This window comes from Lithobates pipiens, unplaced genomic scaffold (assembly GCF_037356315.1).
Source record: "Lithobates pipiens isolate NorthernLeopardFrog02 unplaced genomic scaffold, aLitPip1_a1.2 Scaffold_22, whole genome shotgun sequence".
In the NCBI taxonomy this organism is placed as follows: Eukaryota; Metazoa; Chordata; class Amphibia; order Anura; family Ranidae; genus Lithobates; species Lithobates pipiens.
In genome coordinates this window covers 26,998,719-27,014,944 of record NW_027507784.1, presented here as the reverse complement: position 1 = coordinate 27,014,944, position 16,226 = coordinate 26,998,719, and the positions used below count along the sequence as shown (strand labels likewise).

The 16,226-nt window shown below is 48.1% G+C and overlaps 1 protein-coding gene across 1 annotated transcript in view; it reads left to right on the top strand.

The window, feature by feature from the left end:
• The window catches only part of LOC143925636 (guanylate-binding protein 3-like), a 211,294-nt gene that overhangs the window by 81,182 nt on the left and 113,886 nt on the right, over window positions 1-16,226 (top strand). Inside the window, exon 6 of the mRNA XM_077450102.1 lies at window positions 2,005-2,192. Coding sequence (XP_077306228.1) covers window positions 2,005-2,192 — 188 coding nt within the window. The remainder of the gene's footprint in view (window positions 1-2,004; window positions 2,193-16,226) is intronic.

Here is a 16,226-nt window from a genome sequence, read left to right as displayed (position 1 = left end):
TCAATTTTCAGATATACTGTGTATACCAAGGTTTGTGGACTCTATAACTTTCCTACAGCCTAAATAATATACACTTTTTTGGGATATTTTCAACAAAAAAAATGTAGCAGAATACAGTTTGGCCTAAATCTATGAAGAAAGATTTATTTGCAACAGAAACTAAGAAAAATGCATTTTTCTTCCAATTTTTTTGTCTTTTTCTGTTTATTTAGCAAAAAATGAAAAAACAAAAAAGCCAGTGGGGATTAACCACTTTCAGACCGGACCAATTTGCTGGTCAAAGACCAGACCACTTTTTGCGATTCGGCACTGCGTCGCTTTAACTGACAATTGCGCGGTCGTGCGACGTGGCTCCCAAACAAAATTGACGTCCTTTTTTTCCCACAAATAGAGCTTTCTTTTGGTGGTATTTGATCACCCCTGCGGTTTTTATTTTTTGCGCTATAAACAAAAATAGAGCGACAATTTTGAAAAAAACGCATTATTTTTTACTTTTTGTTATAATAAATATCCCCCAAAAATATATAAAAAACATTTTTTTCCCTCAGTTTAGGTATACGTATACGTATATACGTATACGTATTCTTCTATATATTTTTGGTAAAAAAAATCGCAATAAGCGATTATTGATTGGTTTGCGCAAAAGTTATAGCGTTTACAAAATACGGATAGTTTTATAGCATTTTTATTAATAATTTTTTATTCTTTTTTTTTTTACTAGTAATGGCGGCGATCAGCGATTTTTATTGTGACTGCGACATTGTGGGGGACCCATCGGACATTTTTGACACATTTTTGGGACCATTGTCATTTCTACAGTAATCACTGCTATATAAATGCAGTGATTCCTGTGTAAATGACACTGGCAGTGAAAGGGTTAACCAGTGGGTGGCAGTGTAGGGGTTAAGTGTTCCTAGGGGAGTGTTACTAACTGTGGGGGGGTTGGGCTTTCATTTAGTGTACACTGATCTCTGCTCCAATCACATGGAGCAGAGATCAGCGTCACTAGTTGCTAGGCAGAATAGACAAATGTTGTTTACACAGCATTTGCTCTATTCGGCCGCTCCGTGAGACGATTGCGGGGATGCCTGCGGCGATCGAGTCCGCGGGTCCCGCGACCGGACTCACGGGGGTCCCGACCAGGGCGGCATCGAATATTGGACGTACCTGTACGCCAATATGCCTGCCCGTGCCATTCTGTCGACGTACATCGTCGTGCGCTGGTCGGGAAGTGGTTAAATACCATCAAAAGAAAGCAATATTTGTGTGAAAAAAAATATATATAAAAAAAATCATATGGTTATAGCGTTGTATGACAGCACAATTCTCGCAAAAAAGTGTAACAGCGCTGAAAGCTGAAAATTGGCCTGGGCAGGAAGTGGGTGAAGGTGTGCAGCACTGAAGTGGTTAACAAACCCTGGAAAGTATTGTAATGCTGAAACTTTGCAGCAGAAACATTGACTGCTTCAAATTACCCACTACCCTAAGCCAATCCTGAAATTCCTATGCATAGGGCATGCCCCAAATGGAACGGTGTTATGGTAAGGTGGGTGGTTGCTTTGTGCAAGCACTTTATGGTACTCGCTCCAAAGATTTTAAAGCTATCTTGTTTTATTTAAACTATAATAATTAATATAATATTTATTATATAGTAGGCATTAATAGGTCATACAAATAAGTATAGAAGTGACCTACTGGCTTCGTTTGCTTTCTTCTATACTTATTTGGAAGACCTTGAGTGCCCACTATAATTCAATATATTTATATATAGAGAATATGCAAGGGTTAAACCTCTGCTGGTTTATTTTTTGATGTCTTGTTAGAGCTTGTTCACACATGCGTTGCCCTTTGAAGAGCAATTCGCATTCATATTGTTCTTCAAAGAGCCTTTGACAGGTGGCCAGGAAAGAGAAAGAGAAAGACTTAAATATTTGGATACACATACAGTATATAATATAAGAAATCTCTTCAAAGGTGAAGGCATATTTCTCTTAACATTAACAGGTTTGTCGGAGAAATCTCTGAGCTAATCAAGATAAAATCAGTTGACAATGAGGACGAGGAGGAGGAATTTTCCAGCCATTTCCCCATCTTTATCTGGGCCGTGAGAGACTTTCATCTGCAACTGGAACTTGATGGGAAAACGATCTCGGAAGACGAATACCTGGAGAATGCGTTAAAGCCTAAAACCCGTACGTGTCATGGCTTAGTAATGATTGCTTAGCTATAATTCTTAGCAAATTATTTGTAGGGAATTGTACTTTAACCACTTCAGCCCCGGAAGATTTTACCCCCTTCCTGACCAGAGCACTCTTTACAATTTGGCACTGCGTCCATTTAACTGACAGTTGCGTGGTCATGCGACGCTGTACTCAAACGAAAACGTGTACATTTTTTCCCACAAATAAAGCTTTCTTTTGGTGGTATTTGATCACCTCTGCAGTTTTTTTATTTTTTGCGATATAAACAAAAAAAAAGCGACAATTTTGGGAAAAAAAACAATATTTTTTACTTTTTGCTATAATAAATATCCCCCAAATTAAAAAAAAAATAATAATTTCTTCATCAGTTTAGGTCGGTATATATTCTTCTACATATTTTGGGTAAAAAAATCGCAATAAGCGTATATTGATTGGTTTACGCAAAATTTATAGCGTCTGCAAACTATGGGAAAGATTTATGGCATTTTTATGGCATATATATTTATTTATTTTTACTAATAATGGTGGTGATCTGCCATTTTTAGCGGTACTGCGACATTGCGACGGACAGATCTGAGATTTTTGACACTTTTTTGGGGCCATTGCCATATACAGCGATCAGTGCTATAAACGTTTACTGTGTCACTGGCAGGGAAGGGGTTAACACTAGGGGGCGATCAAGGGGTTCTTTGTGTGTTCCCTCAGTGTGTTCGAACTGTATGGTGATAGGATTGACTAGGTGAGGAGACATATATCATTTTTCCTACTTAGCAGGAACAAAGATATGGCTCCTCTCCTCTGACAGCACAGGGATCCCCGTGCTGGCCCTCGTGCATGCGATCGTGCGTGGCCGGTGGCGACTGTGCCCACCGGCTACACGCATCCGGTCCCCCATCGTGCACCTCTGGGCCACAGTATATCTGCTTGACATGGTCGTGAACCCGTTAACTATTACAGAATATATAAAAAATACAAGAATTACATTTTTTTTTAACAGAAGGAATGTTTATTGAAGTAGTAAAACATTACACATGTAGATGATACATTAGTTTGACATAAAGAAGTAAATTAACAGTGCTGTTATAGATCTGTTCTTCACCACAGGAAGCAGTGGGCATAAATCATCTATCAATAATTCTTGGTACTCAGTGTCGAATTGTAATATCTCATCATCTGGGAGAAGGTTTATATTCAGAACAACTTGGCTAGTGGAGAGAGTGCAACACACCTTCGGGCAACAATTAACCCCTACGGTGTTCAGTATGAAAGCGTAAAAGCGGGGGGAAGGGGGAGGGAAAGGAGGTGGGGGCAAGGAGGAGAGAGAGAGGGGGGGGAACGGGGAAAAGCCACGTCCGCCTTAGGTCATGGGAGATATTCCCGGCATCTAGTAGGCAAAGGGAGGCTCTAGCTATACCTGCAGATCCCTCAGCCAGTTATTTAGTACCGCATCTCATTTTGTCCAAGTTGTTTATATCGTGAGGTGCCTAGCTTGTACCCAGGTTGCCCAGATTTTTTGAGAAATTTCTGAGGGCAGTTGCGTCCCATATAAGTAAGTTTGTATAGGGGTAGAACAGCGTTAATAAGTGCTCTCCATGCTGAGAGCTGGGGGGATCCGGGAGCTTCCATCTTAACAGAATCGTCTTCCTAGCATAATAGGCCACGTAAAATGTGAAGAGTTTAGTGTGTTTGGTGGTTACCAGATTGTCAGTGATGCCCAGTAGAAAGACAAGTGGGTCCATGTCTAGAGAGAGGCCTGTAACCAGGGCCGATCCTAGGGTAACAGATGCCTGGGTGCAGAAATATTTCTGGTTCCCCCCACATGGGCATGGTCATCTTACTAACTCCTCCCCTTTACAAATGTTACTATGGCAATGACTCAAACCCAGAGATGCTTCGCTAAGAATTCTTCGTTATCCTAGGCTCCTCCCATGATCTTTTAACAATAAAGAAAATTAGTACACTAATGGGACCTGGAGGGAGGTCTCTCTGATGCACACAGAGAGGGCTTCTGTTAGAGAGTTTGTTAGAAAGAGCCCACAGACATAGTACAGGAGATGGTCAGAGACTGCAGACATACTACAAGAGAGTCCATCAGAGTCCCTTCTTACATCAGGGTTCCCATCAGAGTCCCCGCACAGCAGGTGTCCATCATCAGAGTCCCCCACAGCAATTTTTTCACAGCAGGTGCCCCTCACCAAAGTCCCCCCACAGTAGATGTTCCCATCAGAGGCCCCCACAGCAAATGTTCCCCATCAGATCCCCCCCACAGCAGGTGTCCCCCATCAGAGCACCCACAGCAAGTATTCCCCATCAGAGCCCCCCACAGCAAGTGTTCCCATCAGAGCCTCCAACAGCAGGTGCCCCCCATCAGAGCCTCCCACAGCAGGTGCCCCATCAGAGCCCTCCACAGCAGGTGCCCCCCATCAGAGCCCCCCCACAGCAAGAGTTCCTAATCAGAGCCCCCCACAGTAGTTGCCCCATCAGAGCCCCCCCACAGTAGGTGTTCTCCATCAGAGCTCCCCCACAGCAGGTGTCTACCATCAGAGCCCCCCCCCCCCCCCCCCACAGCAGATGTCCCCATAGATCAGTACCTGTCCAAAAAATCCCTGTAGCTCGGGCGTGCTGGGAGCAGAAGCACATTGCAGGGGGCGGGGCATCGTGGCATCTTTGGTAGCTAGGAGGGAGGCACTCAGAGAGCATTTCTGGGAGTGCACTGGATGATTGGCAACAGCTCCGGCCAACCCAGAAGCCTCTCATCACACCGCCTATGGAAGAAGAGCTGACACACGCAGAGAGGGCAGGGCAGACAGGAGACTGCCACACATGCCCCGGACAGAAAGATTAGTGGAGTCTAGTACCGGAACGTGTTTGGGTACTAGGCTCCACTGCAGTACTCAGCACGGATTCTGGTGACAGCAGTTGCTGGCATAGAGAGCAAGCGGGATGGGGAACCGCAGCACCCGCTACATGTGCTCCAGCTCTTCCTCCACCTCTGTACAGATGAGGAGGAGGGAGGGGAGCACTCTGGAGCTTCGGCGCCCCCACCTCTGCGGCGCCCGGGTGCAGAGCCCCCTGCGCACCCTCCTAGGATCAGCCCTGCCTGTAACTCTATTTACGTCAGCGACCACTGCCTGCCAGAAGGTTTGAATATGGGGGCATTTCCACACCATATGAATGAAAGTTCCCACTGACTGCCTGCATTTGGGACAGGTGTCGCCCACACCTGAGTAAATCCTGGAGAGTCTGAAGGGAGTATAATACACTCAATGAAAACATTTTAATTGCACAAAGCGGTCCTTGGCTGAGATCGTAAGTGAGATACATTTTGCAGACCGACAGTCTAATCCTCCTCAGTCAGAGCAGGAATTTCCTGCTGCCACACTCCAAACAACCAAAGCATGTTCGAGGTATCTTTGCAGGTAAGTCTCAGGTATATGGAGGACAGTATGCAGTTGATTTCAGCGGCAACAAGAAGGGATTCAACTGAGTGCACAGCAAGAACAACCCCATCAGGATATTGGGCCCGTATGGCATGTCTGAGTTGCATATATCTAAAGTACATCCACGAAGGTAGTTTAAATTGCAGCTTGAGTTCCTCTAGGGGAAGGAGGTGCACGACTGACATGATATGACTCAGTTTTGTAATCGTATATATAGTCCAGACCTGGGGATCTGATAAAGATCTGAGATGAGGTAGAGAGGGATTGCCCCATAGTGGGTTGTGTGAATATATGTTGCCTGCCTCGTTAAGATGTTGGGTAACCCTCTTTCATGACCATAACTGTTGTTTTCATTGGAGTGGTTACTTGGGAATAGAGATGGCCTTGTGGTTCGCGGCAAAATTTTGCTTGTTCGCGATTCGCCAAACTGGCGGACTTCTGATGCTGTTCGTGCAGCGGACATATGCGTTTACATTGTGAAGAACTTTGACCCATGATGACGCATCCATCATGGGGTACAGGACAGCCAATTTAGACATTTCAGCACATGGACAATTGGACATTCCCCCTACCTTATAAATAGACCTGATCTGGTGGCCATTTTACATTCTGTCTTTTGTCAGTGTGGGGAGAGGTTGCTGTGTGGAGCAGGGACTGTAGTGACACAAATCGCTAGCTATTAGGTCCACAAAAGTCCTTTTAAGGATTGGTATAGGTGTACAGTATAGGGTTCTGGTGCACTGCTGCTGACTGCTGTGCTGGTGATTGCTGAGTGCACTGCTGACCGATTTTTCAGCTGTCTTTTGTCAGTGTAGGGACAGGACGCTGTGTGGAGCAGGGACAATCAGTTTAATCACTAGCTATTACTATTAGGTCCACAAAAGTCCTTTTAAGAACTGGTATAGGTGTACAGTATATAGGGTTGTACATGTATAATATACTTTATTTCAAATATACAAAGTATATTATGGTGCACTGCTGACTGCTGATTGCTGCCCGATTCAGCAGCTGTCTTTTATCAGTGTAGGGACTGAGGGACAGTTTGGTGTTCTGAGCAGGGACAGTCTGCAAATCACTAGCTACTAGGTCCACAAAGGTCCTTTTATAGGTGTACAGTATATAGGGTTGTACACATATAATATACTTTCTTTCAAATATAGAAAGCATATTATAGTGCACTGCATGTAGTGCTGCTGACCGATTCTGCAGCTGTCGTTTCTAAGTGTAGGGAGGGACAGTTGGGTTTTTGGAGCCGGGACAGTTTGCAATTCACTAGCTACTAGCTAGCTACTAGGGATGAGCTTGGTGTTCATGTCGAACACCAAGTCGGCTGTTCGCACGTTCGGTGAATACTGAACGTTATGGGCCGTTCGCGCCAAATTTGTGTGGCGCTCACGGCCCACAAGGCACTGCGTCATCGCAGGGCTCCGCCTGTGCAGGGCGCTGCCTCTGCGCGTTATTCTAAAAGTTCTTTGGTGTGGGCCTTTTTTGAGACAAGTGCATCAGATCACACCACTGTTATTTGCAACATATGTCTCAAGCGTATCTCGCGTGGCCAAAACATCAGCCACTTGGGCACCACATGCTTGATCAGACATATGTTGACCTGCCATGCAGCTCGTTGGCAAGCGTACCTCAAAGACCCACACCAAAGAACAAAGCGGACCTCTCCTTGCTCCTCATCAGCTGGGATCTCAAACCCCACTAGACCTTCAGTCCTCTCTGAAACCTGCTCTGAGAGGAATGAAGGTGTAGAATTAGGTGTGTCACAGCCAAGTGCTTCCGGGCACTCTGCTAGCAGTACACCCATGTCCGATTATAGCAGGCAAAATTTCCCTGCCTCAGCTGCTGAACCGTTGAAAGAAGTTCACTCCCAGCCATCCACATGCCCAGCAGTTGAATGCTAGCATGGCTAAATTGCTAGCACTTCAACTACTGCCTTTTCAGTTGGTAGACTCGGCCCTTCCGTGAGTTTATGCAATGAGTGGTTCCTCAGTGGCAGGTCCCCAAACGCCACTTTTTCTCACGGAAGACGATTCCGGCTCTCTACCGGCATGTGGAAGGCAATGTCCTTGCCTCGCTGGACAGGGTGGTCAGCAGGAAGGTGCATATTACTGCTGACTCATGGTCCAGCAGGCATGGACAGGGATGTTACCTGTCTTTCACGGCCCATTGGGTCACTCTTCTGGCAGCTGGGAAGGATGCAGGACAAGCTGCAGTAGTGTTGGAGGTTGTTCCGCCACCACGCCTCCAAAATGCTACTACTGGTTGTGACACACCTCTCTCCTCCACCCCCTCCTGTTCTTCTTCCTCCATGGCCTCTTCCAGTGCTCTGCCCTCAGAACCAGGGGTGCTCCGTAGGCGTTCAAGGGGCTACGCAAGTACGCAGGCAAAATGATGCCATGCCGTGCTTGCGCTGGTTTGTTTGGGGGACAGGAGCCACACCGGGGCAGATATTTTGTCAGCTCTGCAGGGGCAGGCCGAGAGGTGGTTGATGCCACGCCAGCTTAAGCCAGGATTGGTGGTTTGCGACAATGGCACCAACCTCCTCTCCCCCCTCCGACAGGGACAACTGACCCATGTGCCCTGTGTGGCTCACGTCCTTTACCTGGTGATGCATAGGTTCTTGGGCAGGTAAACAGGCATACAGGATGTCCTGAAGCAGGCCAGGAAAGTCTGTGTGCATTTCCGCTAATCATTTAATGCCTGTGCTCGGCTGGCTGAGCTCCAAAAGGAGTTGAACCTGTCCAAGAACCGCCTTATATGTGACATGCTCACCAGGTGGAACTCAACGTTGGCCATGCTGCAGGACAGGGTCAGGGGAGCTCGGTTTTTTTCTAACCATGCCAGTGGGGCATGAACAGGGATGCATGCTGTCACCGTTTGAGGAGGCCACAACGATGGTGAGCAGTGACAGTGCATGCATCAGTGACACTGTACCTCTTGTCCACATCTTGGAGCATACGCTGCGTGGTATAATGGACAGGTCACTTGAGGCAGAACAGAGGCAGGAAGAGGAGGACTATCCAGACAATGTTCCTGCTGTCCCACCCATCACACAGGAAGAGGAGGAGGAGGAGGAGGAGGAGGATGATTGTGTCAGCATGGAGGTGAAGGCTGGCACTCAGCATCAGCAACAGCAGTCTTGTAGGTATGATTTACAGTCCCAAGAAACCCGTGGATTTGTACGTGGCTGGGAGGAGGTAGCTGCGGATCATGTTGTCCTTAGTGACCCAGAGGACTCCGGACTGAATGCCTCAGCTAACCTACGCTGCATGGCCTCCCTGATCCTGCAAAGCCTGCAGAAGGATCCTCGTATTCTTCGGATCAAGGAGAGGGACCATTACTGGCTGGCCACTCTCCTTGATCCACTGTACAAGGGTAAGGTTGCCGATCTTATCTTGCCGTCGCAGAGGGAGCAGAGGATGAGACATCTCCGGGAGGCCTTGCAGAAAGGTCTGTGCAACGCGTTCCCAGAGACTGGGAGGTTACAAACTCTTGGTCCTGGACAATGTGTTGCTGAGGCATCGGTCAGAAGGAGCGGTGGAGAAGATGGCCGTCTAACTGATGCGTTCATAAACTTTTTAGTCCGCAGCCACAAGGTATGATTGGTTCCAGCAACCATCGCCAGCATCTAATTTACATGGAATACCATGTAGGAATATCTAGGAATACCTAGGGGCAAGGTCAGACTTGGACACCTTTCCCACCGAAAATCCTCTGGCTTATTGGGTCTTGAGGATGGATCACTGGCCAGTAGTGATGGACAAACTTCCGACGGGACGTTTCGCGAACGCGGTCGATAGTTCGCGAACCGGAGCGTTCGCGGCGGGCCCCATTGACTTCAATGGTAGGTGAACTTCGCAAACCTACAGGTCAAATTTGCAGCCACAAAATAATTAATAGCTGTGCAAACATAGTCCCACCACATGGCCAATGACATAACACATGTATGAGGTGAATCTGGGATGGACAACTACAAGCATTCTTTTTTTATATGGGAAATTGTTGTGACAATTCAGGACTGTGGAGCGCATGAAGGCAATGGAGGAGAGGGAAGGTCAAGGACCAGGGTAGGCAAAGAAGAGGGTGCAGGAGATTATCACCAGCAGCATGACATACAGCAATGACACCTGCACCGTGATAGTCATCTGACAACAGCACCGTGATAGAGAGCACTGACATCAGCAGCGTGACATAAAGCACTAACACCAGCACCGTGAAATGCAGCACTGACAGCAGCACCGTGATAGAGAGCACTGACATCAGCAGCGTGACATACAGCAATGACACCTGCACCGTGATAGTCATCTGACAACAGCACCGTGATAGAGAGCACTGACATCAGCAGCATGACATAAAGCACTAACACCAGCACCATGATATACAGCACTGACAGCAGCACCGTGATAAAGAGTACTGACATCAGCACCGTGATATACAGCACTGACACCTGCACCGTAAGCAGCCCCAGGAATAAGTCAGCATAGCACAGGGATGATGGGAGCCCCTCATAATGAGCATAGCACTGGGATGGTGGGAGCCCCTCATAATGAGCATAGCACAGGGATGGTGGGAGCCCCTCATAATGAGCATAGCACAGGGATGGTGGGAGCCCCTCATAATAAGCAGCCCCAGGAGGATGTCAGCATAGCACTGGGATGGTGGGAGCCCCTCATAATAAGCAGCCCCAGTAGAAAAATGCCACTGCTCAACCTCTTCAAAGAGGAGGGTACGGGCATATAGTACGGTGTGCTTATTTTGGACAAGGAAGTGAGCCAAATGAAGAAAGAAGGTCTCTGTGCTCGATTAAAAAAATTGTTTATAGACATATACATGGTCTACTGGTCACATGTGTTGAATTCCTCCGAGATCCATGCCTCATTCATTTTTAGAAATGTGAGGTAGTTAACACTGTCGTGAGCTAGGCGAGTACGCTTATCGGTCACGATCCCCCCTGCTGCGCTGAACGTCCTTTCGGACAGGACACTGGATGAGGGGCAAGCCAACAGTTCGATTGAAAATTGGGCAAGCTCTGGCCAGAGGTCAAGCCTGCCCACCCAGTAGTCCAGGGGTTCATCACTCCTCAGAGCGTCCACATCGACCGTTAACCCGATGTAGTCGGACACCTGACGGTCTAGGCGTTCCCTGATGCTGGATCCAGATGACACCTGTCGATGGGTCGGCTGAAAGAATGACCTCATATCCGAAGTCACCAACACATCTTCAAACCGGCCTCTTCTTGCAGGCGCTGTTGGATTGGTACCCGCAACTCCTTCTCTGGGAGTGGTAATTGCTCCTTTGCCAGTGCACACAAAAGCAGAATGCAGATTTCTCGAAGCAAGGCCTGGAAGTGCTCCATTCTGCCAGCCCTCTGTGACGGCGGTAACATTTCCGCCATTTTGTGTTTGTACCGGGGGTCTAAGTATGTTGCCACCCAGTACTGGTCCTTGACCCTTATGCTTTTTATACGGGGGTCCCTATTAAAACACTGGAGCATGAAGGCCCCCATTTGCACTAAACTGGAAGCGGTGTGGTGGCCTGGCTCCTGCTCATCATCCAGGATAATGTCGTCCTCGTCATTCTCCTCTCCCCATCCACGCACAACAGGGATCCCAGAAAGGTTTAAAGCATGCTCTTCTTGCTCCTCCTCATCTGCCCCTGCACCATCCTCCTCTGACTCCTCTTCAGACTCCTGTTGTTGACTTGTCTCATATAGAGTAGCCCCCCCCTGGGAATTCATCCAGCATTGCGACTTTCTCATCTTCCCGCTCCTGCTCCTCCACAGCTTGATCAATGATACGACACAATGCACGCTCCATAAAGAAGGTATAAGGTACCATGTCACTGATGGCGCCATGGCTGCGACTGACCAGTTTGGTGATCTCCTCAAATGGGCGCAGGAGTCTGCATGCGTCGTGCATGAGCAGCCACTGGCGCGGTGAAAAAAACCCCAGCTCCCCAGAACCGGTTCTGGCGCAGAGTTCATACAGGTAGACGTTAACTGCACGTTTCTGCTGGAGCAGCCTATCAAGCATATAGAAGGTTGAGTTCCATCACTTCGGGCAATCGCAAATAAGACGTCTGACCGGCAGATTGTGTCGCCGCTGAATGTCAGCAAGGCGAGCCATGGCCGTGTAAGATCTTCTGAAATGGGCCGAGATTTTCCTTGCCTGCCGCAAGATGTCCTGGACCCCAGGGTATTTGACAAGGAATCACTGCACGACCAAGTTTAAGACGTGTGCCATGCATTGCACGTGCGTGATTTTGCCCTGTTTCAATGTGCTAAGCAGATTGGCACCGTTGTCACACACCACTTTACCAACTGTCAAATTGAGCGGTGTTAGCCACTGATCTGCCTGTGAACGCAAAGCTGAAAGGAGTGCCGGGCCAGTGTGGCTCTTGGCTTCCAGGCACAACAGACGCAGCACGGCATGGCAACGTCTCACCTGGCATGTCGAATAGGTTCTGGGGAGCTTGGGTGGCACAGCGGAAGAGACGCTAGCAGCGGAAAAGGAGGAGTCAGCCGAGGAGGAGAGGGAGGAGGATGGAGTAGGAGGAGGAGGAGGAGGAGGAGAAGAGTCAGGCCTGCATGAAATCCATGGCGGTAAAACTAAATTTACACGGGTGCCACGGGTTACATGCTTGACGGCCGTCAGAAGGTTCACCCAGTGGGCAGTAAAAGTCATATACCTTCCCTGTCCGTGTTTGCTAGACCACGTGTCTGTGGTCAGATGTATCTTGGCACCGACACTGTGTGCCAGAGATACATTCACTTGCCGCTGAACATGGCCATATAGCTCTGGGATGCCCTTCTCTGAGAAATACTTCCTTCCTGGGACCTTCCATTGTGGTGTTCCAATGGCCACAAATTTGCGAAAGGCCTCCGAGTCCGCCAGTTTATATGGCAGTAGTTGGCGGGCTATCAGTTCTGACAAGTCAGCCGTCAACCGTTGGGCAAGAGGGTTATCCGGGGTCATCATTTTTTTACGCTCGAACATTAGGCCCACGGAAGCCTGCCTTTTTGCAGAAAAACGTGAGCTTGGCGTGATGGAAGGTGGAGTGGAGGACAATTGTAAAGAGAGAGGAGAAGGAGAAGTAGAAGACGAGGCTGGACGGTGAGAGCCTGCAGTGTGGCTTTGTGTGTTCCGTTGCTCCCACTCGGCTCGGCTCTGTGATGGCTGCTCATGTACCTTCTTAAGGCGGTCGTCCCTAGGTGAGTGTTGGGCTTACCGCGACTAATGCGTTGACTGCAAAGATTGCAGATGGCAACGCTATTGTCAGCAGCGGACACGTTAAAAAAAGCCCACACTGCGGAGCCATGTGACAGTGTCCTGGGAGTGCCAGATGTGACCGTACATGGTCGATGACTCGCTCCTGATACATTTGCAGTCTGCTTTGTCCCTCATGTGCAATGTAAGTTATTCCTGCTTCTCCTCCCTATCTGCTGGTCCATATCTCCCTCTGAACTCCCCTCCTCTTCCTCTCTTGTGGGCACCCACGTGACATCACTAGACACGTCATCAACGTCACCTTCGCCACCGCTATAAGTAGAGATCTCGGAGTAGGCAGCAACACCGGGGACCAACCTCCTCCTTGGGCTGATCTGGGTACTGTCGTCAGACTGCTGAGTAGCGGTTGTTGCTACCTCCTCTTCCTGATCCAATACCAAGAGTGGCTGCGCATCAGAAATGTCCTCTTGATATGGATCGGAAAATAATTCTTGTGACTCAAGCGGAAGGTATGTGGTGGTGCTGGTGGTGTTGTTGGTGGCATTGTCTTTGGGGGTGCACATAGCAGAGAGTGAAGAAGAGGGTGCAGATCGAGAGGATGAGGAGGGTGCAGAAGAGTAAGGCTGAGCGAGCCACTTAACCAAGTCTGGTGCGTCCTTTAAAGTAATTGAACGCACCTTCTGCAACTTCCCACTTTGGCATAGGGCAGTGGTCAGTCAGCAGTAGTGCACCCCATTTGTGGACCTATACCAGTCCTTATAAAATGGCAGACTGTACCTCACTCAACCCTATGTACTGTAGTACCCTATACCTTACCAGTCCTTATAAGGACCTTTGTGGAACAAGTAGGTTGTGTGTGAGTGATTAGCAGACTGTACGTCAGTCCCTATAACGATGAAGGACTGCTGCAGTATAGGGCAGCGGTCAGTCAGCAGTAGTGCACCTCAACCCTATGTATTGTGGACCTATACCAGTCCTTATAGAATAGCAGACTGTACCTCACTCAAACCTATGTACTATAGCACCCTACACCAGGTTATTACCAGTCCTTATAAAGGACATTTGTGGAACAAGTAGGTTGTGAATGATTAGCAGACTGCAGCAGAAGGGCAGCAGTCAAGTATAATATTCTTTCTATATTTGGAAGAAAGAATATTATACGTGTACAAGCCTATTACCATACCACTGATACCAGTCCTGAAAAGAACCTTTGTGGACCTAATATAGTAACAGCTACTGATTAAACTGACCCTCACTGCCTCACACACAGCTTCCTGCCTGTCCCTATATAAACTGACAAAACAGAGGCTGCTGGAACAATAACTGGAATAGCACTTTTGTGGACCTGATAGTAACAGCTAATGACTAAACTGACTGTCCCTGCAGCACACAGCGTCCTGTCCCTTTCTCTACACTGACAAAAGACTCTCAGGCTGCTGCAACAATCACTAGCATAGCACTGCCTCAAACCTATATCCTGAACTACACCTAACACCTATACCAGTCCTGAAAAGAACTGTTGTGTACCAAATAGCTAGCGATTTGGGTCACTGCAATCTCTCCCTGCTCCACACAGCAACCTCTTCCTATAGTGACAGAAGAAAGAATGAAAAATGGCCGCTGGATCGGGTGTATTTATAAGTTAGGGGGAATGTCCAAATGTCCATATGCTGTAATTGGCTGTCCTGTACCCCATGATGGATGTGTCATCATAGGTCAAAGTTCTTTTACACAGTAAACACGGAAGTCCGCCGGGCGAACGACGCCAATAGTCCGCCGAACGGGCGGACCGCGAACAGCCGAAATTCGCAGCGAAACGACCGCCGGGCGAACCGTTCGCCCATCACTACTGGCCAGAGCTTGCACAGTACGCAATTGAGCTACTGGCCTGTCCTGCATCCAGTGTTCTTTCGGAACGCACCTTCAGTGCTGCTGTTGGCTTTGTTACCGATCACAGGATGCGCCTGTCCACCGATTTGGTTGATCGACTGACCTTCATAAAGATGAATCAGTCTTGGATCACCCATAGCTACCAAGCACCTGATGCTGATGTAACCGAATAATTTGTTTGTAAATATCACATCCCTTCAAGACTGCCTATGCTGATGCTGAGTGACTGTCCTGTTATGTTGACTGTCTATCCTCTTCCTCCTCCGCTGATATCTTGGAAGAACATTTTTGGTTCTGGGTGATTCCACCAGCCCAATTTTTCCTCCCCTGTTTAACAGGGGTGTTTAATTACAATTTTTGATGCAATGCTTTGCAGCAGGGCTCATTCCTGCACTACAACTAGAGTATATGGGAGAGGTTGCAGTGTTGTGGCACCAGTGCCTAAGGCCCAGGTTTTAAGCCCCATGTAATTACAATTCTTGATATAATATTTCAGGGCCAGTTCCTGTGCCCACCGAGAGTAACTGTGAGGACTTATAGTGTTGTGTCACCAGCACCACCACCACAACCACCAAAGGCCCAATTTTTCTACCACTGTTCAACAATGGCATGTAATTACAATTCTTGATATAATCGTTCACAGCAGGGCGCTCCAGCACCCACCAAGAGTCACTTTGAGGGCTTACAATGTTGTGGCAACACCAACACCTTGTTCCGCCATTTCTGCAGAGCATATAGGGCAGGCCCCTACTTTCAAACATCCAACTTCCAAACGTCTCCTACTTGCAAATGGAAGGAGACAACAGGAAGTGTGATGAAATAAGACGGACTGCAAAACAAATTATACAGGGATGATAACCCTTCCCTATGTTTTCGAAAAATCTTAAAAATAGATTTTTTGACTGGAGCTACACTTTAAAAATGTACCAGTTCAAATTTACCAACAGATTCTACTTAACACAACAAACCTACACAGTCCCTGTCTTGTTTGCACCGCCTGTATACTGCTGTTCTGAGTATATAGGGCCTGGGGGCACCACGTTCAGGAACGTCCTTCAGAAGGAGCGGGATCTGCCCGCGCAGCTGCACGATCCCGATGTGCTCATGTCACCCGGACATGGCGCATCTCAGATCGGCAGGAGGGCTCTGTGATTGGCCCTCCTGATCACATGACGGCCGTGTCCAATCAGGGCCGTCATGTGATGTAAACAAACAGCCGATTGCTAGGCAATCGGCTCCTCCTCTCCTCACACAGAAGTCATCGCTGAGGAGAGGAGAGCAGATCGCTGCAGCCGGCTAATGATCAGTGAGTATGAGCTGTTTTTTACAGCTTTTTACTCACTGATCACCAGTAGGGATGAGCCGAACACCCCCCGGTTCGGTTCGCACCAGAACTTGCGAACGACCCCCGCGTTCGGTACGAACGTTAGAACCCCATTGAAGTCTATGGGACTCGAACGTTC